The sequence below is a fragment of the Procambarus clarkii genome, chromosome 39 (assembly GCF_040958095.1).
Source record: "Procambarus clarkii isolate CNS0578487 chromosome 39, FALCON_Pclarkii_2.0, whole genome shotgun sequence".
Lineage (NCBI taxonomy): Eukaryota > Metazoa > Arthropoda > Malacostraca > Decapoda > Cambaridae > Procambarus > Procambarus clarkii.
In genome coordinates, this window is record NC_091188.1 from 10,162,953 (window position 1) to 10,189,769 (window position 26,817).

Consider the following 26,817-nt stretch of genomic DNA (forward strand, 5'->3'; position numbering starts at 1 on the left):
GGGGAGGTGACACACATTAATCCCTGGATGGGGTTCTGGGAGTTGTTCTATACTCCCCAAGCCCAGCCCTCGGTCAGGCTCGACTTGTTGAGACCTTGCTCCACAAGGCTGTTGCTTCACCGGCCAGCAAACCCATATATCCATCACAGGGTGGCGGTGAAACAGGTACTCGTTCCCATGGGGACGGGGGAGGGGGGGGTCACCAGAGGTCACATCATGAGCCTGTTGTGCAGGAGCTTGACCCGTCCGTGCCTAGGGGCTGGCACCAGGGTGACCTGGCCGCCCGCACTCTCCACCCGGCTCATCCAGCCTAAGCTTAAGATCTTCTTCACTTTGGTTAATAACCGGGATCCACGTCATAGCACGGCACGGTTTACCCATAGTTTACTTGTGAGTTTACTCCCCAACCCCGGCATGGGGGGGGGGTCAGGTATGTTTATTGTTAACTGTATCTCTGAGGTTGTTGCTTGGAGCGGCCCGCAGGTCTAACGTATCCACTACTCAACCTCCAGGTCTGGGGCCAGATTCACGAAAGCAGTTACGCAAGCACTTACGAGCGTGTACATCTTTCCTCAATCTTTGGCGGCTTTGTTTACAATTATTAAACAGTTAATGAGCTCCGAAGCACCAGGGAGGCTGTTTATAACAATAACAACAGTTGATTGGGAAGCTTTCATGCTTGTAAACTGTTTAATAAATGTAACCAAAGCCGTCAAAGATTGAGGAAAGATGTACACGTTCGTAAGTGCTTGCGTAACTGTTTCGTGAACCTGGACCCTGGTCCGGAAATATTTCATGTACTTGGTGTGAGAGGAGGGAGGGGGTGAAGGGGAAAGGGGGGGAGTAGAGGGGGACGAAGAGAGGGGTGTTGGAAATTTCCAACACCCAAATACTAATCAAGTGCAATAATATAAATTTATTGTACTAAAAAATCTAATTTACTAATACTACTAACCAGCAGCGTAGTTACGTGGAAGTATAAACATCAGAGGTCCGCGGTTGTTCAACGTCCTCGCAGCGAGTATAAGAAATATTGCCGGAACAACCGTGGACATCTTCAAGAGGAAACTAGATTAAATGAACAAATCCACAAGGGCCGTGACGAGGATTTCGAATCCTCGTCACGGCCCTTGTGGATTTGTTCATTTGATGCATCACGTTAGTGTGATCTCTGTGTGTGAGGAAACTAGATTGTTTCCTCCAAGGAGTGCCGGACCAACCGGGCTGTGGTGGGTATGTGGGCCTGCGGGCCGCTCCAAGCAACAGCCTGGTGGACCAAACTCTCACAAGTCAAGCCTGGCCTCGGGCCGGGCTTGGGGAGTAGAACAACTCCCAGAACCCCATCAACCAGGTATCAACCAGTACCATCTAATTCTTATTAATATGAGACGTAATACCGTCAAATAGATATAAATAACAAAAGATTCATTTTGCAGCGTGGAGCTACCTACGAGAGAAGCGTACCCCGCTCCGGTGAATCACGCGTCTCCAGAGACAACAGGCATTGACAGGATTAGCCGGGTTACAGAGAGCTGTCTGACGTTTCCACGTTCACTATTAGACAGCTAAGCTTCCTGTTTATTAATAACTTCTGTAGTTAGCGTACTAACCCCATGTTTACAATTTATTGCAGATTTATTTATGAACCCATTTTTATATCTATGTTGTTAGTAGTATCCATATTATTGATTTTACCCCTCAAAAGATGTGTAAGGGAGGCTCCATAATATTTAGAAGTTTTACAGTCCACTTCTCTAAGATTATTTTAAATTATTTATTTATTTGAATATTATATGAGATTAAATGCTGGAGATAAATTCTCCCAACAAGAGGGGAGGTGGTCGAGCATAACACACCTCGGAGTTTTCTACTTTTTACCTGCTCTATTCTGTATTTCCTGACAGACTTTGCAAATGTATTCGCCACGTGTGACCATGGAGTGGATAGTCCGTAACGTGAGATCAATAACAAATGTATTCGCCACGTGTGACCATGGAGTGGATAGTCCGTAACGTGAGATCAATAACAAATGTATTCGCCACGTGTGACCATGGAGTGGATAGTCCGTAACGTGAGATCAATAACGGGTAAAAGTGGGAACTGTCACAGAATGCCAAGTCGTCGATGTTTAACATTCAGCTACTCTGTTCCAAAGTTCCACGCAGCACGGGCTATGGTGAGCCCGTCGTACTCACCTGGCACAGATGTGCTGAGAATGCAAAGAGTAATAGTCAATTAAATAGGATCAAGTGCAGTGAAAAGCTCTGGACCCTTGGGCTCAGACCTGGCACCACTGCTCTTTCTGATACTCATATCAGAAATAGTAAAAAAACACTAGTCACAGCCTCATGTCATCCTTTGCATATACAAAAATCAACATGAAAATCTCCTCAGTAGAGGACATTGAAAATCAACAACCTGATATTAATAAATTCTTCGATTAGGCAACAGAAAATAACATGGTGTTTAACAGTGCCAAGTTCCAGGTACTTGGGTAAGGTGGAAAAGAGGAACTTTAACGAAATACAGGGTACAAGACAGTCAGACTTACACATAGAACGGACACAACAAGATCTGGGAATTCTGATGTCCAACGACCTGATGTTTAGTGAACATCACCGAGCAAATATATGGACAGCCAGGAAACTGATAGGATGGATTACGCGAACATTCAAATCCAGAGATCCCACAGCAACGCTAAAACCATTTAATTAGATCATTGGTGCTGTCCCGTCTTGAGTACTGCTCAGTACTCGCTTCCCCTTTCAGACCAGGAGATATTTCTGAAATACTGTAGAGGAAATTCAAGGTGCATATACGGGAAGCGTAGACACGATAAAACATCCAAATTATTGGGACCATCTCAAAGCCCTCAAATGTACTCTCTGGAAAGTAGACGAGAGATATTAAATGATATATACACTAAGATACTGGAAAGCCAGGTCACTTCCAGTATCTTTTATACTGGAAGGAATACTGGATTGCAAAGAAATCCAGAGCCTATAAACTTGAACATCAACCCAAGCCGACATATGAATGCAGACAGAACACTCAAATTCAAGATTATATAAATTGTGATCCCTGTTCTATCCATGACCACCAAGAGAGCACAAGCAGCCTTAGGCAAACACCCGTCATATATCAGCAAGGCGGACAGCCCGCCAGCTGTCATAACTCGCACTATATTCCATTTTTTATCACCCAAAATTTCACCAGACAAATAACCAGACTTATTAAACCCCGCGGTATATGTGGCACGCTTGGGGCCCTTGGAGTCCAATAACCAATTAGTTAAACAAGATGAGCGTATGACGTTATGAGATGGATGTCGGGGCTGTTTGTAGCGGAGTGGGCAAACACCTCCCAGGCCTTCACCACGACACGCCCACTACACCCAGGTCTTCACCACGACACGCCCACTACACCCAGGTCTTCACCACGACACGCCCACTACACCCAGGTCTTCACCACGACACGCCCACTACACCCAGGTCTTCACCACGACACGCCCACTACACCCAGACCTTCACCACGACACGCCCACTACACCCAGACCTTCACCACGACACGCCCACTACACCCAGACCTTCACCACGACACGCCCACTGCACCCAGGCCTAATAGGTACTCCGAGAGAGAACTATCAACATCAGAGGCCCGAGACTGTTCAACACGCTTCCACTACACATAAGGGGCGTAACTGGCCGACCCATCGCAGTGTTTATGAGAGAACTTGACAAACACCTCCGAAGGATACCTGATCAACCAGGCTGTATCTCATATGTCAGGCTACGAGCAGCTGCGTCCAACAGCCTAGTTGACCAGTCCAGCAAGGAGGAGGTCTTGTCGAGGACCGGGCCGCGGGGACGCTAAGCCCCGAAATCATCGCAAGGTAAGGGCCATGTCCCAAATTTACCCAAATTTACTCCAAATTTACAAAGTAAAATAACAACATACTGGAGCGAACAATTTGGCATGAAATGTAGACCAGAGGTGCCGATGAAGAACATTAGTGCCGTGGGAACAATCAAGAGAACACTATATGAACATCACAGGTCAGTGCACAAGCTGGAGATACAGGCAGGAGTGAAAGGGAAAGTACTCCTTTGGATAAGGGAGTACCTAAGCAACAGAAGACAACGAGTCAGTGTGAGGGGTGAGGCCTCAGATTGGCGAGACGTCACCAGTGGGAGTCCCGCAGGGTTCAGTCCTTGGACCTATACTGTTTCTGATATATGTAAATGATCTCCATGAGGGCATAGAATCGTTCCTCTCATTGTTTGCTGATGATGCAAAAATTATGAGGAGGATTAAGACAGAGGAAGATAGTAGGAGGCTACAAGATGACCTAGACAAAGTGAATGAATGATCCAACAAATGGACTACTAAAGTTCAACGAGTAAATGTAAGGTAATGAAGCTAAGGCGGTGGAAACAGGATGTCCAGACACAGGATACAGAATGGGAGATGAAGTCCTTCATGAAACGGACAGAGAGAAAGATCTAGGAGTTGATATCACACCAAACCTGTCTCCTGAAGCCCACATAAAAAGAATAACATCTGCGGCGTATGCGAGGCTGGCTAACATCAGAACTGCCTTCAGGAACCTGTGTAAGGAATCATTCAGAACCTTGTACACCACATATGTAAGATCAATCCTGGAGTATGCGGCCCCAGCATGGAGCCCGTACCTTGTCAAGCACAAGACGAAGCCGGAAAACGTTCAGAGGTATGCCACTAGACTAGTTCCAGAACTAAGAGGCATGAGTTACGAGGAAAGGCTGCGGGAAATGCATCTCACGACCTCACGACACTGGAAGACAGAAAGTAAGGGGAAACCATGATCACTACCTACAAAATTCTCAGAGGAATTGACAGGGTTGAAAAGGATAAACAGTTTAATTAACACGGGTGGTACACGAACAGGGGACACAGGTGGAAACTGAGTACCCACATGAGCCACAGGGACGTTAGAAGGAACTTTTTTCAGTATCAGAGTAGTTAACAGGTGGAATGCATTAGGCAGTGATGTGGTGGAGGCTGACACAGTTTCAAATGTAGTTATGATAGAGCCCAATAGGCTCAGGAATCTGTTAATCAGTTAACTGACAGTTGAGAGGCGGGGCCAAAGAGCCAGAACTCAACCCCTACAAACACAACTAGGTGAGCACAGGTCCACGGCTCCTCAATATCCCACCAACAAGTATAAGAAATATTACGGGAATGATGACCACCTTACCTACCTTGCCGTCAACCTTGCCAGGATTTCGGGGCTTAAGAGTCTCCGCGGCCCGGTCCTCGACCGGGGAGGGGAGGGGAGTGGGGGGGGAGGGAAAGACGTAGGAAGGGAAGACATTAAGTAAGAACGGGAAGGTTTCCACGTGTAACATATTAGCGTGTATCACACTACCAGGCCCACCCCAGGGAACCCCCCCCCCCCAACACACACCTCGCTAACAACACAACCATCGCGCACGGAGCATAAATAATGGACTGTGATGAGACCTTTCACAGATAAGAACTTCACGTACATATACTTATAAGCTAAAAATGGAATGTTTAGCCATCCACGGGGAACGGCTTAACAAAGGGGGCAATATTTCGTCTGAACCCCTCCCCCCCCTAACACACACACACACACACACACACACACACACACACACACACACACACACACACACACACACACACACACACACACACACACGTACGTACGTTAGGTGAGAAGGTGGTGGAGGCAAGACCGTCAGTAGTTTCAAAGCGTTATATGACCAAGAGTGTTGGGAAGACGGGACACCACGAGCGCAGCTCTCATCCTGTAGCTACACTTAGGTAATTACACACTTGTATCCTGGGAACAAGACCACCTGGTTGTGGTGACCATAATGCCACGCCCTCCTCCTCCCTGTGTCGGGGGTGACAGGTAACCCGCACCTCTACCACTACACCACACACTACCTGTCACGGGTTATGAAAATGGACATTTACTGAACTCTGCACCCCCCCCCTCCTCCCCCTCCTCCTCCTCCTCCTCCCCCTCCTCCTCCTCCCCCTCCCCCTCCTCCCCCTCCCCCTCCTCCCCCTCCCCCTCCCCCTCCCCCTCCTCCTCCTCCTCCTCCCCCTCCTCCCCCTCCTCCTCCTCCCCCTCCTCCTCCTCCCCCTCCCCCTCCTCCCCCTCCCCCTCCTCCTCCTCCCCCTCCTCCTCCCTCCCCCTCCTCCTCCCCCTCCTCCTCCTCCCCCTCCCCCTCCTCCTCTCCCACATGTCCCAGAACCGTGCCTCCTACACGTCGCTAGCAACACACAAAAGGCGGGACCAAAGAGCCAGAGCTCAACCCCCCGCAAGCACAAGTAGGTAAGTCCACACCACAATTTAAAAGGTTATACTTACGTGCAACACTGCCCGCTCCCAGGAAGAACATCCACATTCACGTACCTGCAGAGACAGAAACAACAACATTACTATGAGTATAATGAGTTTTTCACCATAAATGTCCATATACTGCCGCTGACCAGAGCAGCAGCCGTACCGGAGGTCAGGCGTGGACGGAGAGGATGCTGGGCAGGATGGCACGCCAGAAAGGATGGCATCATTCACTTGCTGACAGCCCCAGTAATCACCAAACGCCCGCGGCCGCCACACACGCATGCACAAGCAGCACGCACAGTTTTAAATGTAAAAATATATATAGAAATAACCCGAGGAAGTGTTTTCAATAACCTAAATTAATTTGAAAGATAGGACTTATCGCCCGAAATTGCGCCTTGCGAGTACATCTAGACGAGTACATGCACACACGCAAGTACGCCCGCCAGCCCGTGCTCAACTTAGACAAGACAAGGACAAGCTGAAACAAATAACACGGGAGACATCTCCCGTCACGCAGGGTGCAGTCGCACCTCCACAGATCTCCAGTATCAGCTCATGATACTGGTAATGGCTCAAAAGGGCCACCACTTACGGGCTATTCATGCCCGGGCCACCTTTTGGGTGGCTTAATCTTTATCAATCAATCAAGCTGAAACAAATAACTCCTGAACTTCAACCCAGACCCGAAACATCATTTGGAGAGGAGCCCTGATAATATCCCAGACTACTTAAAACACCGGAGATCCAGCCACTTCACAAAGAAGGAAGTAAAGCAGATGCCAAAAATGATTGCCGGGTTGGACTATCACCACAAGCAACAGCCTGGTGGACCAAACTCTCACAAGTCAAGTCTGCCCTCGGGTCGGGCTTGGGGAGTAGAACAACTCCCAGAGCCTCATCAACCAGGTAACACAAATCTTCGACGGATCACAAAACAGGTAGAGTTGCAGGGTCTACATAACCCTGGACAACACGGGTTCAGAACCAACTCATCCTCCGCACTGAGAGTACGGCTTAATACTAAGTGTAATAAGTACATTTCTCTACTATCATACATAGTACATAATTGCACTTATGGGGAAAAGCCCGTTCTCGCACTTGCTTATTGTCAATATTGGCTTATTTAATAAGTGCATGTGTGACATACTAATTGTGAATATTTTAGTTTACCTTGAAAAGCTTCATAGAAAACACCGACCTCACCTAACCTTCTTAGTATGTTAAGATTAGCATATATCTATATAAGCATATAGATAAGCAAGGCCTTCTTGATGATGATACTTTTCAAGATATACTAGCGCTCTCTACTAGGGGGTGGAATATTGCCCCACACTAGCACCACCATTCAAAGCTGGACAAATTGTTGACCTGGAGAGCGTGCTTGTACTGCCCACTCCTGATTTACACGTTTTGTTCAGTGGGTTCCACTGAACAAAACATTAAATCATTAAGACCGCTTAAAAAATTAATACCTGTATTCTTTCAAACACAGGCCAGAGATATCTTGAGATGATGATTTCGGGGCTTAGCGTCCCCGCGGCCCAGTCCCGGTATACAATAATTTACATTTTAAAAGTATTGGAGGACCTGGTTTCAAATCAGCACACGAAACCATGCAGAAGGCACGGCAGGAAGTGCAAACTAGCCCGTTGAAAAGCAGAGGTGCACAACAGGTACGCTGAGAGAATTCTATCAACGTTAAGGGCCCAAGACTTTTCAACGCCGTGAAAAGGTAAGAAACATTACTGGCCGACCTCTCTTCAAAAAGAGAACATGATACCATTCAAAATAATATCTGATTAGCTAGGCTGTAATTCATACATCACACTGCCAGCAGCTGCGTCTAACAGCCTGGTTGTCCAGACTACTAACCAGAACTGGTCAAGAGACCGGGTCGCGGGGACATAGATGCTAATACCGAACTGACAGACGGCCCACGAATCAACAACTAACAATTACCAACACCAGGCACTTAAGACACACATTCTTCATTGCAATTATATTCAAATAACTTAATACATACAATACCAATATTGATTTACTACTGCCATAAATTACCAGCGACCGCAGCTTCCGGCACGCAGCAAGAACACTTCCCAGAAGGCTTAGTAACGCGCAGAGTTAAGCCATCACGTGTGGCTGCGTCAGACCGTTTATTCACTAATAATTACACATGTTCATACCCACTAGCGGACGGGAGACATCTCCCGTCACGCAGGGTGCAGTCGCACCTCCACACATCTCCAGTATCATCTATTGATACTGGTAATGGCTCAAAAGGGCCACCACTTACGGGCTATTCATGCCCGTGCCACCTTTTGGGTGGCTTAATCTTCATCAATCATCCCAATAGCGTCATAAGAACATAAGAACAAAGGTAACTGCAGAAGGCCTATTGGCCCATACGAGGCAGCTCCTATCTATAACCACCCAATCCCACTCATATACTTGTCCAACCCGCGCTTGAAACAATCACAGCCAGAGAAATCCATGAAGAGGAGCCGGCCCAACTCTACACGCGTAGGAGCCACTTCTGTAACACACTTCAAGCGTCACTTTCCAACCTTTTGGTTAGCAATGAGTGGCCAGGACCTCACCTATTACGTTTTCATCGCCCAGCATATTGTCTCGTGTTTGCCACTCCGTAATAAATGCAACTGTTTTGCTAAATCAGAAACTTGCGAACCCAAGCATCGAGGCCAATTCTAGAAACATATAGTCAAAGTCAACATTTAGGCTCATGTGCTACTTTGAAAAAGAACAATATACCGCATTTTAATTTGGAGTGATACTGGCACTCCTATAGTCACTCTACTCCTACATGTACTCTCTCCCTGCTGGAGTCGCCTTGATTTGATATATATGTGTTTCAGCCTACAGTTTAGACCTATTGTCTTATGTATGACCCTCTGTCCTGCGTGACAGTGAATACCACCATTATCCTCACTTTAATAACACTATCAAAATCCTCAGATTAGGCAAAATTTTAATTAATTTTGTCAATAAAGATGTTGTTAATAATAATTTATTTTCTTGTAAAGCGCCAACTTGGAAAGTAGTGAAAAACCTGGGTAAATACTGGTTTTAAAGCAAGGTTAATATCAAGAATCGGAAACCTCCGTTGTGAAGGTTGAACAACACATAGGGATGAGAGGGTATAAGAAAGGGGTAATAATAGGGAGCTAAATATATACTGTAAACACAAAATAGAACACGAAATAATAGATACAATTTGGAAGAGTTAAAATTTAGGAAGGGGCTGGGTAAATAATGGGCTGGAAAGAGGGCTATTGATTTATAGAACTTAAATTATCGGGTACCACAACAGACGCGGATCCCTGGATTGTTTCAGGCGTAGGTTAGACATACATATGAATGATTTTTGGGTGGAGATGGCATGAATTATACTCTTCATTTTGGATGTCCGCATTGTTGCAGATGGTCCTCCCCCCCCCCCCCCACCCCACCATACACACAGATACTGAGAGGGAATAGATAAGATGAACAAGGACTGAGAGAAAGCACGACATAAAGGAGCCGTAGGTCGTAAGGAAATACTCGTGTGTACGTACCCTGTAGACACGTAACTTATCTTGAGATGATTTCGGGACTTAGCGTCCTCGCGGCCCGGTCCTCGACCAGGCCTCCTTTTTGTTACATATACCCCAGGAAGCAGCCCGTAGCAGCTGTCTAACTCCCAGGTACCTATTTACTGCTAAATAACAGAGGCATCAGGGTGAAAGAAACCGTTTGCCCATTTGTCTCCGCCTCCACCGGGGATCGAGCCCGGAACCTCAGGACTACGAATTTGAAGCGCTGTCCACCCAGCTGTCAGGCGCCCTTACAAAGAAGGGGTTCACCAGCACAAGGGTACGTCACGACACAGTGCTGTAACACACACACACAACCACACACACACACACACACACACACACACACACACACACACACACACACACACACACACACACACACACACACACAGTACCCTGGCTTCAGGGGTACCCCAAGCCGCGCCAACCCGATCCAATTAGTGGGAATTATTATGGAGAGTAATTATCATTTTAGTATGATGATGTACAGAAAGCCTACAGTTATGAGACAGCCTACACGATCCAAGCTGTGAGGATCAATAGTGGTTACTTACACCTCACTCGCCGCTGGCTCACCTCCCCATCCACCACCTCCCCTTCCTCTACCACACCACACAACCACCTCCCTTCCACCACACCTCTCCACGTCCTCCTTCCCTCTCACGTCCACTTTACCCTTCCCCTTCGTGTTTGTTTTTACACTGGAGAGAGAGAGAGAAAAGGAGCACAAGTCTTCTGAGAGTTAATAGTAGCTCCCAAACCCACAACTCTTACCTTAGGCTTTACCCTAAGATGTGTCACACTATTGTGATCACCTTAAGTGTACACACACCCTCAGTGTACACACACCCTCATGTGTACACACCCCTCAGTGTACACACACCCTCAGTGTACACACCCTCACCACACAGCCGCCACGACTCTACACTCTCCCAAACTGGGTCAACAGTGCAGGAATGGTGGTGGCCAGTCAGCCCGCCCGCCCTGTCCGGGGTGTTCCCAACTTGGGTCGTTCTCGCCTGCGACTCGAGTGGGTTTGGGTGTTTAACACCTTGATGTGTGAGAGTGGTTTCAAGGAACAATGTTCTCGCGGCCCGGTCTCTTGCCAGGTCTCCTCCTGGTGGGTGGTCTGGTCAACCAGGCTGTTAAACGCCACTGCTCGCAGTCTGACACATGACTCTTCAGCGCGGTTGATCAGGTACCCTTTGGGTGTTTAGAACACTGAATAAAGTCTGCAAGTTATGCCCCTTATCTTTAGAGGAGAAGGTGTTTTGAAAAGTCTTGGGACCTTAAAATATTTTTGGAATTAATTGCCCTCCTTTTTGTTACACACACCCCAGGAAGCAGCACGTAACAGCTGTCTAACTCCCAGGTACCTATTTACTGCTAGGTAAACAGGGGCATCTGGGAGAGAAACTCTGCCCATTTGTTTCCGCCTCCATCGGGGGATCAAACCCGGAAGCTTAGGACTACGAATCCCAAGCGCTGTCCACTCAGCTGTCAGACCCCCTGTATTCATACTTACAGGCCTGTATGAAGCAGCGCAGGATCTTCTTGAGGTTATCTTGAGATTATTTCGGGGCTTTTTAGTGTCCCCGCGGCCCGGTCCTCCGACCCCTAGGAAGCAGCCCGTGACAGCTGAATAACACCCAGGTACCTATTTTACTGCTAGGTAACAGGGGCATAGGGTGAAAGAAACTCTGCCCATTGTTTCTCGCCGGCGCCTGGGATCGAACCCAGGACCACAGTATCACAAGTCGAGCGTGCTCTCCGCTCGGCCGACCGGCTCCCACATGTGTACAATGCCTACAGTTACAGAACAGCTGCGCCTGTTCCCGTCCAGTGTATAAAGCACAAACTGTGTCCTCGAGCCATAAATACGTATTCCCCATAAATATGTTGCGACGAGCCTCCCGTCAAGTACAGTAAATTAACGTAATTGCCGACGTCACTGACGTTAATAAATAATTTGACGCGCATAACGAGGTCGTTGGTGCCATATTCCTAAGATATATTTATGTTACCTTTTGTTCAACCTTAACAGTCTCATCTCGACGCCAGAAACTTAAGACAAATTAATTGTATAGGCATTACGCTCCAATAAAGATTATAAATGAAAGACGGATCTGACACACACACACAAATGAGGAGAGGAGAATATAGGAGGAGAAATATAAGAAAATTAACTTTTGTAAACAGAGTGGTAGACGGTTGGAACAAGTTAGGTGAGAAGGTGGTGGAGGCCAAAATCGTCCGTAATTTCAAAGCGTTATATGACATGAGTGCTGTGGAGACGGGACACCACGAGCGTAGCTCTCATCCTGTAACTACACTTAGGTAATTACACCCACCCACCCACCCTCATCCACCCACACTGTGGCCACAGCGGAAGCCTTACGAGACCCACTGAACACACCTCCAGTTCCTCACTGAACACCCCCCCCCCCAAGATGGTGTTCCAGGAACAAGGAGAGACCAGGCAGCGTCTACCAATACACCTCTGTCCAATATACAAAATTCAACATACAGCTCATAATACTAATATACATTTGAGTCAATGACGGTTATTATTACAGCAAATGATACGTATTAATACCCACACGCCGTGGGGGGGGGGGGGGGGGACGACGTCCGCTGGAGGATGGGTTGCAGGCACGCACCCCCTTAATTATTTTTAATAAGTATCTTTTCCCATGATCCCATGTCGTCTGAAGTCTTCTTCGTCTTCACTATACGAGAGTCGATATTCCCTTAAGGCAGTTGAGGTTTATACTCAATATGGGTATCAGTAAATGTACCTCATGACTGTCTTACCTAAAGGTATGGGGTGGTGGGCTGTGTCTGTCTCAAGAACGTTCACATTCTTTGTGTGAAGGTGTATACTGCAGATACCGTGGCCTCTGACGTCAGTGTGAAGGTGTATACTCCAGGTACCGTGGCCCCTGACGTCAGTGTGGAGGGTGTACATACTGAGCCATACCAGCTGGCTGCTCAGACACGAAAGCAGAACAATACCGCCATGGCTTGGAACACTACCACCACCCACTTGGGGTCTCAAACACTTGTATCTCAAGCGAGCGACTCTAGCAGTCGAGCTACGAGAAAGTATACAATTCTTAATGGGCAGCTAGTGAATGGCCAATATTAACGTGGCACTTATATATAGGTGCAGGGAGGGCAAGAGCCTGATACAAGCAGCTCATTGATGAAGAGGTCTCCCCCGCCACCCTGGGGATGCTGGTGCGCACTAGGCTATACTGACGCCGCCCGCGCCCTGCCGCCCAGCCACCCTGACGCCCTGCCACCCCACCACCACCCACCTGCTGCCATCGCCCGCCACTCTGCCGCCGCCCCACCACCACCCACCTGCTGCCATCGCCCGCCACTCTGCCGCCGCCCCGCCTCACCACCCTCCTGCCGCCCCTGTCCCAACCAGCCCCCTCCCTCCTCAACCCCCGCACACACTCCCTCCCTCCACCTCCACACCCCTCAACCTCGTCTATCTGAATGTTTTAATCTGTGACTCACTAACGCAGTGGGTCAGCCAGTCGGGTCAAAGACAAATGAGAGACTGCAGGAAATAAGACAACGTAACCTTTTAAGGGTTGATAGATGGTAATCCTCTTGTTTGAGGAGCTGTTCAGTTGAGACAGTTAAGCAAGTCCCAGCTGTGTCTGGGTACAAGTGACAGGATGAACAACCCAGCGGGTTTTCTTCCTATTGGGGAGTGCTGTGCATGCTGCTATGGCGGTGTGTCCACTCACAAGATGAGTGGCGCTGCCCAATAAACTCGCCCCTCGGGGCAAAATTTAAAAAAAAAAAATGCAGGAAATTCCAGTAACCTATCCCGTCAAGAACACTAGAGCACAGGTAATTACCAAAAAGAAGGCACAAAAGCCTAAGACTACAGCAACGTGCAAAGGTCACAATTTGACCCACGTGAGTTTGGTTTTCAGCTTTATTTTCTCCGGACTCTTATAAAGTGAATAGTACCAAATAATACAATCTAATTGCCCATTACGTCAATACAGGTACGATGGTTACCTATGGTCCACACAGTTACAAAAAGGATGGGTCACTCATCCTGTGAGTGAACATACCGCCATAGGAACGATATTAAGCAGCATCGCTCATCCTGGGGATGAACATATGGTCATTATGGCACTACATCTTCCAGTACGAACACCACCTGCGCCCAGACGCGGCTGGCACACAAAACACTTATCAACCCTCAAGGAATTACGGCTTTTCCCGCGCGCAAAATCAAGAACAAAATCTTGGGGAGTATAAGAACTCCCAGAACCCCATCAAGCAGGTATCAAGAACTTTACAAAAAAAAAAAACAGTTTAACTGGGTCGCCAAGGCCTGCCTGGGGGCCAGCCTTGCATCTGTATTTGACCAATACTGCTCTCCCAACCCAATGTGACACATTTAGTACACTGCACATACTTCCAATGTCTCCTACTTGGGCACAGTCTCTCCGGGTAGTGGCAGCGGCCATGTTCACCTCCCGTGCCACAGCTTCTCCAACTCCGGCACCTCACCTGGCGTTTCCAGTCCAAAATCTTTGTGGGTACTTTTATCGAAGGCGAAGTCTAGCTATTGCACATTCTCTCTTTCGTCCGTCTTTCCGTTGACGTTGTCGGCTGCAATAGCTTTCTACCAGCGTATATATTAATTATTCTAATATAAACAATATCTTACCCTGTCAAAGTAGGAAATACATAAATGTGTGTGTGTATTATATATATATATATACACACTACATATATATATATATATATATATATATATATATATATATATATATATATATATATATATATATATATATATATGTGTGTGTGTGTGTGTTGAATATGACCGAAAAAGTAAGATTAATAATTCTAACACGAATTATTAATTCGTGTTAAGATTTATTAATTTTACTTTTTCGGTCATATTCAACAACATATGTTTACAAGAAAGTGTTACCAAAATATATTATATATATATATATATATATATATATATATATATATATATATATATATATATATATATATATATGTTGTACCTAGTAGCCAGAACGTCGTACTCGGCCTGCTATGCAAGGCCCGATTTGCCTAATAAGCCAAGTTTTCCTGAATTAATATATTTTCTAAAAAAAAATTCTTATGAAATGATAAACCTACCCATTTCATTATGTATGAGGTCAATTTTTTTTTTATTGGAGTTAAAATTAACGTAGATATATGACCGAACCTAACCAACCCTACCTAACCTAACCTAACCTATCTTTATAGGTTAGGTTAGGTTAGGTAGTCGAAAAACAATTAATTCATGAAAACTTGGCTTATTAGGCAAATTGGGCCTTGCATAGTAGGCTGAGAAGTGCGTTCTGGCTATTAGGTACGACATATATATATATATATATATATATATATATATATATATATATATATATATATATATATATATATATATATATATATATATATATATATATATATATATATATATATATATATATATATATATATACACATACATACCACACACACACACAAGCACACGTATATAAAGGATATGTGTAAGCTGGTCATAATTGCATTTCACCTTTGTAAACGCACATTAATGACACTAAAAGATACCTCGAACACTGCTTATGAGGACAAACGTAAGTCTGCGTATTTATGTAGGTTAGATTTGCATTAAAAAAAAAAAACAATCCCCTTCAGTGGTTGACTGTTCAATAAATCACTCAACTATATGTTTAACAGATCTTTAACCCTGTCCATGGAGGACAGAAGAAAATGTATATATTCTGGTTAGCATTGTAAATGTTTGGCCACGTCTGTGGTAGTCAATAATAATAATATAATTGTTTTAATCGGCTTCCATAAGGGCATTGATTTGTACAAAAGCCATGGAGATAAAATACTGAATATTGTGTACCTCAACACGTCCGTTGGTGTATTTCCTCACATTCCAACATGAGGGCATCCACAGAGACTTATCACTCGTCTCCGATTGGTTAGCATGTAGACAGCTGTTCTCTTTATGTTAGTGACCGTCCCTCCCTCTCTTGTTCTAAGGCTGCAGTGTGGCTCTTAAGAGTCGCAGATCACTGCTACCCAAAGTGTCATTAGACGAGAACTCCTGGATGAATTTGAAGAAAACAGAACAGTGCAAACTGCAAACTAGCAGGTTCATTGTTCATCACAATGAAATGTGTCGAGTAAAACATATGTGTGGCAAGTAAAACATGTGTGGGGGACAAGAAATCAAATAAGCAAACAGACGTTGTCACAGCTCGCATAAGACTTGGCTACAAGTATCTCTGACAGTTCGGCTTGTATAGGGATCTAGATGAAGTAAAATGTGAAGTATGTGGACAAAGACAGGGTCACACACTCGAACACTACATTTTGGATTATAGTAAAATTGAGCCATTTAGAGATAAATCTAAACTCACGTAGTATGGAATGGCAAACCATTTTATTATTAAGGATAAAATACCTAAAATCCTTCCAGTGTATTCATATTTCGCTTCCAGTAGATAAACATCAGAGATTAAGAAGCAAGTAGTGTATTGTGAGGACTAATAACAACAAACAACAGCGTCCCTGTGACTAATATCTCCATTGCTCAAACAATTATGTATTAGCGACAAGACCTACAATTAATGTATAATGATTAACTGTAAATACACAGCTTTTGAAATAACATTCACTGTAACTAGCTGACATTGTAATTATAAGGTGTGAAGGATAGATTATATTGTTAATGTAATAAACCTCCGTTGAGGTCTGATCAAGGCCTATCCAGTGACTAAAAGTGCTCTGCAGTCCTTAAATAACCCATCACAATGTATGTCTGAAGTAGCTTGTAATATTAAATGGAATATAATATTTGCCAATGATAATAACTATTGCATAAAATTTGTGTGGATCCCACCTCTATTAATTTCACAATATATGTTTCAGTTCTTGAGGTAATACGTTCGATTTCTACTTTAGTATGGCGTTGATTTTTAATCTTAACGGTTCCTCCAGCCTGAGAGGTGACATCCCTAGGGGGCTTGAGCCTTAAGACTATTAATCAAGTGAAGTTCTTCCAGATAGGAAACTGATCGATCTTGTCATTTGCGATATTAATGTTTATTCCTACAAGTATAGAAATATTTTTCTTGCCATATGTGACGGTGTCCGGCAATCGACTGCACCAGGACATGCGCCGCGTACATGATTAAGGGACAGGAGCCCCCAATGACCACTCCAGGGACACGGCTCTCTTGGCCCTGAGGCGACTCGTGCATGTATGACCCTGTGCGCTATGTTCCCTTCACATGCATAATGAAATACCAATACTGTGATATATCTATGAGGAAAGATTTAGAGCACAATCGTGAGATCGAAGCCGCGTCCTGGGTCACCCCGAGACGAGCGCCCTAACCTATGGACGTCGACGTGCTAAAAGTTACACAACCTGGGGCCAGATTCACGAAGCACTTACCCAAGTACTTAAGAACGTGTACATCTTTCCTCAATCTTTGACGACTTTGGTTACATTTATTAAACAGTTTACAAGCATGAAAACTTCCTTGTTAACTGTTGTTATTGTTATAAACAGCCTCCCGGTGCTTCGGAGCTCATTAAATGTCTAATAATTGTAAACAAAGCCGCCAAAGATTGAGAAAAGATGTACAGGTTCGTAAGTACTTGCGTAACTACTTCGTGAATCTGGCCCCTGGCCCCGAACCCACTAGGAATTTGGAGGCACCGAGCTGCTACCCAATCCCATTTGTACACGATACCCGCCTACACTCTCTTGTTCGTAATTGGCGTTCTCCGCCAAACGCAACTATCATTTACCAAATCGGTATCTCCAAATTCCTAGTGGGTTCGGGCGGTCGGCAGGATGCGTAACTGTTGAGTATATCGTGGTCCAGGTTCAAAGGCCAAAGCGTGTGTTGTGACCCGGGACGCGGGTTCGATTCCGCAGACCTGCTCCGAAGATCTTACGAAGCTGCTCTTCCTTTCCGTGGTTAGACGGTAGGGTGTAGAGCTTCCACCCGCGTGAACATTATGGTGTTACAATAACCTCACACACACACCACCCGCGTGAACATTATGGTGTTACAATAACCTCAACACACACACACACCACCTGCACACCACATTTAAAACATCAACATTTTATCACCACCCAGCATGGGATGGGACGGGATGGTTTCGGTTGGGCGTGTTGAAAGAATTGTAACGACGTCGAGGGGGGACATTTTTCTTAGGTTTCAGAGGGAACTGTTCCAAGAGCCGTCATCAATCCGCAGGTCTCGGTAGTGGTTAACCCACTGGGGAGCTTCACTATCAACTACGTGCAGGTCCTGGCTTGCTCCCGCCTCGTGACCCAACACAACCCCCAGGCACACACCTGCACAGGCTGCACACACACACACACACACACACACACACACACACACACACACACACACACACACACACACACACACACACACACACACACACACACACACACACACACACGCACACGCACACGCACACGCACACGCACACGCACACGCACACGCACACGCACACGCACACAAAAATACAGCCTTGTTGGCGTCTCGTTCACCAATACAGTGGGCGCTAAACATGTTACGTTCTATACATTTGTGCCATGGTCGGAGACAGGAAGCCTGTTAGGCCAATCTATGATGACACTCCGTTTGGGTGCCAACCCACAACAGTTGGCTGTCCCGTCCGGAGATCGAACTCGGTTGTGCGCAGGGGACGTAGACCATTGCTCTACATGACACTATTTACACCAAGTGCAATATAGCTCTGTTGGCAAGCAAATTCACAATTAGCCGAGATAATTGTATCATCAACAAGGGCCCAAGACGTTTCAACACACACACTGTAAATCCTAAGGGGGGTATGACTTATTTACAAGCACCTCTAAAGGATACTTGATCGTCCGGGTCGCGATTTATAGTCAGGCAGCGAGCATCTGCGTCTAACAGCCTGATTGACCAGACCAGCAACTAGAAGCCATGGCTCGAGACCGGGCCGCGAGTACATTGATTCTGGGAGCCAGCACAAGGTAGTTAGGAGGGTTGACGTTGCTGGTGTTGGCAGCCACACACACACACACACACCTGGTGGCTGGTGTTGGCAGCCACACACACACACACCTGGTGGCTGGTGTTGGCAGCCACACACACACACCTGGTGGCTGGTGTTGGCAGCCACACACACACACCTGGTGGCTGGTGTTGGCAGCCACACACACCTGGTGGCTGGTGTCGGCAGCCACACACACACCTGGTGGCTGGTGTTGGCAGCCACACACACACACCTGGTGGCTGGTGTTCGCCAGCCACACACACACACCTGGTGGCTGGTGCTGGCAGCCACACACACACCTGGTGGCTGGTGCTGGCAGCCACACACACCTGGGCCACCAACACCGCGACCCGCCGTAACAGCAGTAAGGCCAACACACCCCAAATCATGTGGCGTACAAGTGGCCTAGTCCTCAACCAGTCACCAACCGGTGCTGGAATATATTGTGTACACCCACCAGGAATTTATGGGTCACTCCGGGTCCCGCCGGCAGCTCGATACTGAGGGTGGCTGGGGTGTGAACCGCCCCGCCCCACCCCCCCCCACCCCGCCTTTCCCGCCCATTCTCCCTTCCCGCCCACTCTCCCTCCCCGCCCACTCTCCCTCCCCGCCCACTCTCCCTCCCCGTCCACACTACCAACTTCCCCCTGCTCCTTCACGCACTCTCTCAACCTGTCCTCACACTTAATGCACTGCACTTTTAACGCTAAAGGCCAACAGCGTCGAAATTCCAGTGTATAATTGAGATTCAAATCGCCAAATACTGACGCTTCTTATATGCTAATGATCAACGGACCCCTTAGAAGGTTCGTAAGCTTCCGGTTAGGCAAAAAGCACTTTCAAATTTAACGATTGTCAGATCGTGGTAATAGGCTGCTGCCCGCCCTAACTCATCCCCCCCCCCCCACCCCCGCCCACCTGGGGGGGGGGGAACCCTGCCGCCCACCCCCGCCCACCTGGGGGGGGGGGGAACCCTTCCGCCCACCCCCGCCCACCTGGGGGGGGGGGGAACCCTGCCGCCCACCCCTGCCCACCCCACCCGCGCGCCCTCCTCCCCCCCTAAAATCAAGGTCATGTGTGGTCGAAGGAGCACCCCCGATTCAAGGTCGTACCCATTTTAACATTAAAATTAACACTGTTGCTCGATTATACTTGAATTTCAACCTCGAATTAACAGGAGATGCACCTCTTCCAATCCCAGAGTGTGTGTGTATGTACTCACCTATTTGTGCTTGCAGGGTCGAGCATTGACTCTTGGATCCCGCCTTTCCAGCCATCGGTTGTTTACAGCAATGACTCCTGTCCCATTTCCCTATCATGAATACTGTATGTGTATATGTATATGTGCGTGTGCGTGCTTTGCTTGCGTGCGTGCGTGCTTTGCTTGCGTGCGTATGACATACAGACAAACTACACCAAAACCCCTGCCCATCACAGCTTTTGGCCTGGCATGTGCGACAAGGCAGCAGATCACCTCAATAAAGAACAATGGTGTCAAAAGGCAGCACATCAGAAAAAAAAAGCACAAGAGCTCCACTCCCCCACACGCGCGCGAGCGAGCGCACATGTGTCATGTGTAAGTATGCCGCCCCGGCATGGAATCCTTACCCAAACAAAGCAAAACTCTTGAGAACCTGTACTTGTGGTCGATCTCGAACCCACTGTTGATGTGACGACTTATATTGAATTTTGTAACTAGTTCATCAAGATTGTAACTTGCTTAACTAAATGAATTGTGGGGTTCAGTCCCTGAGCCCATTATGTGCCTCTGTAACCCTTTCCACTACCGCCCACGGGATGGGTATGGGGTGCATAATAAATGAACTAAACTAAACTAAAACTAACTATGAAGAGTTCAAAGATACGCAGACAAGGCTCGTTCCTGAGTTAAGGGAACTGAGCTATATAAAAAGACTAAAGAAATTGGATTTCACACAACACAGGAGAAAACAAGGAATAGAGCAGACATGATAATGGCGTACAAAATACTAAGAGGAAGTGACTAAGTAAGTAGAGAAACAAAGTTCAAAATGAGGAGCACTTAGAACGAGGGGGGGGGGGGATAAAATTGGACACGCAAATAAGTCACATCAATGCCAGAGAGAACTTTTTCAGAGTCGTAAATGAGTAGACTAAATGAGGCAGATAAGGCAAGGTCAGGAGAAATCGCCAAGCCATTACGACTATACAGCACTTGGAAGGAATATGGATAAAGATGAGGGATAAGGGATTGAACAGAGGGAAGTAATGGCGCCCAACCACTTAGACGGTTGGGGATTGATCGCAAACCTACACGAAGCGAGCGCGTCGCTCAACCATCCAGTCCAAGTGGTTCAGCAGTTGTCGAAGACAATTCGATACGCAGTTTTATACCTAAATATTTTCGAAAAATTAATTATTGGACTATGGTAGTGGAAAGTGTGGCTTGCGAGCAGATACTCGACCGTGAAAGCAAAACAAAGCCAGTACGTAAACGTGTGTGCGTGGGTGGGTGTAATTACGGCGCCACGATCAGGAAGGAGGTAATTAAGGAGTAAATGATGGAAGTAATATGTGTAAAAGGTCAGTTATCTCCTGTCAGAACATTAACCCGACTAGTGGAGACAACCACCACCACTCACGCATACAAATGATTACATGCTCATTAACGACGAGCATGTAACTAACACCTTTCAGTACTAACAGTACTAACACCTTTCACCTCCTCATTTCGGAGCTCACTAAATACGGTCAAAGACAGCGACCGTTCAGGATCTTGAGGTTATCTTGAGATGATTTCGGGGCTTTTAGTGTCCCCGCGGCCTGGCCCTCGACCAGACCTCCACCCCCGAGGAAGCAGCCCGTGACAGCTGACTAACACCCAGGTACCTATTTTACTGCTAGATAACAGGGGCATAGGGTGAAAGAAACTCTGCCCATTGTTTCTCGCCGGCGCCTGGGATCGAACCCAGGATCACAAGTCCCGCGTGCTGTCCGCTCGGCCGACCGGCCCCACAGGATGTGGGCTGTCCTCATCAACAACGGGCTAATGGTTCTTCCAAGCATCCACCAAACCTTCTGTATATAAATGACCAACGCTTTACACACTACTAACAAATGACGACGTGCGAACACCTCTCGAAAAGTGCTTCACTGTCGACTTCAGTTCGAATCGCAACTCTGTACATGCAGCCCGTCCTCCAAAGACCTAAAAGTGATTCCATGCACCCGCCACACCCCCTGTTTATGAATGAAAAATGACTTACACATGACTAACTGTTGACGTTCGAACACTTCCGGAACAAGTGCTTCACTGACGAATTTTGTTCGAATCACAACGCTGTAAATGCTTCACCCACGTACTACAAATACAAATAATCGCCAACAGAACCTAAACACCTAACCTAACCTATGCCTATATATACACAATATGCCAACATATTATAATATCAATTTATACTTGCGAAAATTCCCGTTTTGAATGAACAGCACGTTAAAATTTATGAATGCGTCTGTGGGGTTGACCGCTGGATGTAATGGACTTGAATGGAGGACGGGTTGGTAAATGCTTCACCCACGGACTCTATATAATAAACACACAATTGCCAATAGAACCTGAACGCCTAATCTAACCTACGGTCAAATAGGCATATATAGTAATATATAATTAAAGTTATATGTATATCTAAGGTTAATTATCCAAGGTTAATGCATATCAAAGAAAATTCCTAATTTGGACGAGCAGCACGGTAAAATGGATGAATACATCTTGGGGGTTGGTCACTGGATGGAATGAACACTTGAGTACGGGATGTCAGAAAGCCTACGTGGACACCTGATCAACCAGGCTGCAATTCATACGTCTGGTTGTGAGAGCAGCTGCGTCCAACAGCCTGGTTGACCAGACCAAAGATCGCTGACCAGAGAGGAAAGACTGATGTGAGGGGGGGGTAGTGACCAAAACAGAGTGTGTGTGTGTGTGGGGGGGGGGGGAGATTGACTGATGAAGATTAAGCCACCCAAAGGTGGCACGGGCATGAACAGCCCGTAAGTGGTGGCCCTTTTGAGCCATTACCATGAATGGTAATTCTGTGGAGGTGCGACTGCACCCTGCGTGACGGGAGATGTCTCCCCCGTCTGGGGGGAAGAGTAACAGGAGCCAGGTATAATAAACTCACCTCATTGTCGGAGTTGCCCATGGCGCCAGGCGCGCCCGTCCCCTGCTTCCGGTCCCCCAGCGTCCTGCAGTCTTCCTCACACTTGTCAACAACACAACTTATCCCACTTGGAGCTAAGCCTTTACACGCTGCTGCACTTGAAGCCTCTACACGCTGCACTTGAAGCCTCTACAGTCTACACGCTGTACTGTCCACAATCTTATCCACACTTCACTACAAATTTCGCGTTTTTTTCACAATTTAAAGCACTTGGAAATTAAGTACGAAATAATGAACTATTAAAGAGCTGTAGTCACCAGATGTAGTAAGAGGTGAAAGCGGAGGAGACGTGAGGCCAGATACACGAGAGAGAGTGCTGCCTCATCTTGGCTCTATGACATTCGACAAAAGCGTCCACATAAACCCAATTTTATACGTCTGGCTTCAACACCGTTGTTTTCCGTATATTCTTCGCGAAATTATGTACATTATTACACACCTTATATAAATATCTCACTTCACACACACACACACACAACACACACACACACACACACACACACACACGTATGCCACTAGACTAGTCCCAGAATTAAGAGGCATGAGTTACGAGGAAAGGCATGCGGGAAATGCACCTTACGACACTGGAAGACAGAAGAGTAAGGGGAGACATGATCACTACCTACAAAATTCTCAGGGGAATTGACAGGATAGACAAGGATAAACTATTCAACACGGGTGGTACACGAACAAGGGGACACAGGTGAAAACTGAATACCCACATGAACCACAGGGACGTTAGAAAGAACTCTTTCAATGTCAGTAGTTAACGGGTGGAATGCATTAGGCAGTAATGTGGTGGAGGCTGACTCCATACACAGTTTTAAATGTAGATATGACAGAGCCCAGTAGGCTCAGATATCTGTAAATCAGCTGACTGACAGTTGAGAGTCTGGGCCAAAGAGCCAGAGCTCAACCCCCGCAAGCACAAATAGACCAGTACAAATAGTTGAGTACACACACTAGCACAACGCTAACAGTAATTCAGTCTTCGTGTAACAACACATTATGCAAGAATACAACTTTAAATTGTTACTGATGTTAATACGCGACAGCGCTGGGAATTACAGTCACCTCCACGTGGTTAATTCCGCATATACCAGAAGCCCGTGTCTGTATGACCGTCTTGAACACGGCCGCCATACCTTGAGGTTACCTTGAGGTGCTTCCGGGGCTTAGCGTCCCCGCGGCCCGGTCGTCGACCAGGCCTCCTGGTTGCTGCACTGATCAACCAGGTTGTTGGAGGACGAGGCTGCTCGCAGCCTGACGTATGAGTCACAGCCTGGTTGATCAGGTATCCTTTGGAAGTGCTTATCCAGTTCTCTGGATATACATTCAAGGCCACGGTATATATTTTGTGTGGGGGGGGGGGACTCTTCTCAATAATATAAACAGTGCTTCTTGGGCTGGATCAATTGTATACCATTTTAATGGCATCGTTTAGGCTTTGTTTATGGACGGGGCGACGTTTCAACACGAGCACGGTATCTTTGACGACACTTAGAACTACAGGCACGGACAGTAATTGGATCGCTTACCTACACCATCCTACAATTATTATTTCAAGGATAACCCAATAAATAATTACCCGAAGTCCCACCAACGAGGTCACCGGCGCGACAAACACGTTTTCTGACCTTTACGATAGGTCCACAAATGTTGATTTGACTCCCAACAAAGAAAGTGAAAGTGTACGGAACAGGTCTCTTATCCCGACAGAAGAGAACTTAACCTTAGAGGAGGTCATCCTCTGTCTAGTATCGTTTGGAGGGGCTTCACAAGCCACAAACAACTGCCCTCCAGCTAATGGGAACACAATCACGCCCATCACAACCTGGGACCAGATTCACGAAAGCACTTACGCAAGCACTTACGAACCTGTACATCTTTTCTCAATCTTTGGCGACTGTTTCCAATTATTAATTAAACAGATAATGAGCTCCGAAGCACCAGGAGGCTGTTTATAACAATAACAACAGTTGATTGGGAAGTTTTCATGCTTGTAAACTGTTTAATAAATGTAACCAAAGCCGTCAAAGATTGAGGAAAGATGTACACGTTCGTAAGTACTTTCGTGAATCTGGCCCCTGGTGGGCGAGATTGTTCTGGTGTGTAAATTGGTTGAAACTAGCGTTGATAACGCCAACACCCAGGATGAGACTAAACCACGTGTCAATAAGGTTTTTTTTCGTTATAGGGGCATCAGAGGAATTGAATGAAAGGTTACTGCGCATAGAGAAGGGAGAAAGTGGGAACGCTGAGGTCAGGGAGGCCAACCTGTAGTGAAGGAATGTCACTTTTTTGTTAATTATTAATTGAGCAAGAGGGAAAGTCTAGCTGTATTTGCCTTGTGTACAATGACGATGATTGTGTGTAACGAGTATTGTCACGTCCCCGAAGCTCATTAGGTGTTGCTCCTGGTCGCCGCGAGTGTCAAGTTATCAATACGAATGTTATACCAAACTTCGTCAATCCTTACAAGCAAGAGTCACAATGTTTTACTCCCTTATAGTGTGGCACAACTGGTACGAGGTGCAGACCAGTCTACAGCCCTCCCGCCAGGACCTTGTTAATTCTGCTGATGACGAAGGTGTTCGTTGTAGTGGATATTGAGGACAACCCCTGTAGTGGTCTCATTAGTACACTTGCCTCTTCCGTCTGGAGAATGAGCCGTGACTGCCTATGACTCGTGCTGGCGTCTCTCACCTTTGATACTCGGTATCTGTCTCCCTAATGAAATATATGCGGTATTAAAAGATAAAGAAGGAGCCGTTAAAGTGTTTGCACTAGTCTTTGCTGGCTACAAATCTTAAATGCTCTAAGAAAGGTCGTGTTCGCCACGCCTTGACCCATCCCATCTTGAGATGATTTCGAGGCTTTTTAGTGTCCCCGCGGCCCGGTCTTCGACCAGGCCTCCACCCCCAGGAAGCAGCCCGTGACAGCCGACTAACATCCAGGTACCTATTTTACTGCTAGGTAACAGGGGCATAGGGTGAAAGAAACTCTGCCCATTGTTTCTCGCCGGCGCGCAGGATCGAACCCGGGACCACAGGATCACAAGCCCAGCGTGCTGTCCGCTCGGCCGACCGGCTCCATCATCACGGCAGGCGTCAAGTCAGAGAGGTAATGTTGGCATGCAGGTTTCCAGGAGAGTTTGACTAGTGTCACCATCTGTAGTTATTGCCCTCATCTCTAAAGTCGCCTGTATAGTACAGGTCCAACTTCATAATTTCACCTAAATCTCGGTTGAAATACTGTTGTGATTAACCATAGACTCAAATGTGGGGCTCTCGTCGTTCCTCGCCTTACTGGATGCTTCTGGAGATCCTGTAGTTCCTGCTTGAGTGAGACCTTGACACTCCGTCTAGCTTCAATGCCAGCCAAGATGCCACAGAAGGTGCCCGCGTCGCTCCCATCTCCTACGTAATCAGGTCGTTGAGGCACGATATAAACCCACGGTGGTGATTGGAGGTGGGAATGTGATAACATATAATGGGAGAATGTGAACCACCAGTTTTACGGTCATAGCCTCAACAGTTGAGTCGAT

The 26,817-nt window shown here is 46.7% G+C and overlaps 1 protein-coding gene across 7 annotated transcripts in view; it reads right to left on the reverse strand.

Moving 5' to 3' along the window:
• Pka-R1 (protein kinase, cAMP-dependent, regulatory subunit type 1) overlaps positions 1-26,817 on the reverse strand; it is a 149,991-nt gene that overhangs the window by 69,817 nt on the left and 53,357 nt on the right. For 2 of the 7 annotated variants that reach the window (XR_011230943.1, XM_045745853.2), the window contains exon 2: positions 23,232-23,479. The exons of 1 other annotated variant lie outside the window; for it this stretch is intronic. Coding sequence is in view for 4 of the 6 variants with exons in the window: in XM_045745853.2 (XP_045601809.1) it covers positions 23,232-23,252 (21 nt within the window). In the remaining 2 variants the exon portion in view is untranslated. Of the gene's footprint in view, positions 1-6,388; positions 6,662-23,231; positions 23,487-26,817 lie in introns of those variants that run through there. 4 more of the 7 variants (XR_011230942.1, XM_069338364.1, XM_045745854.2 and 1 more) reach the window with 3 other exon arrangements.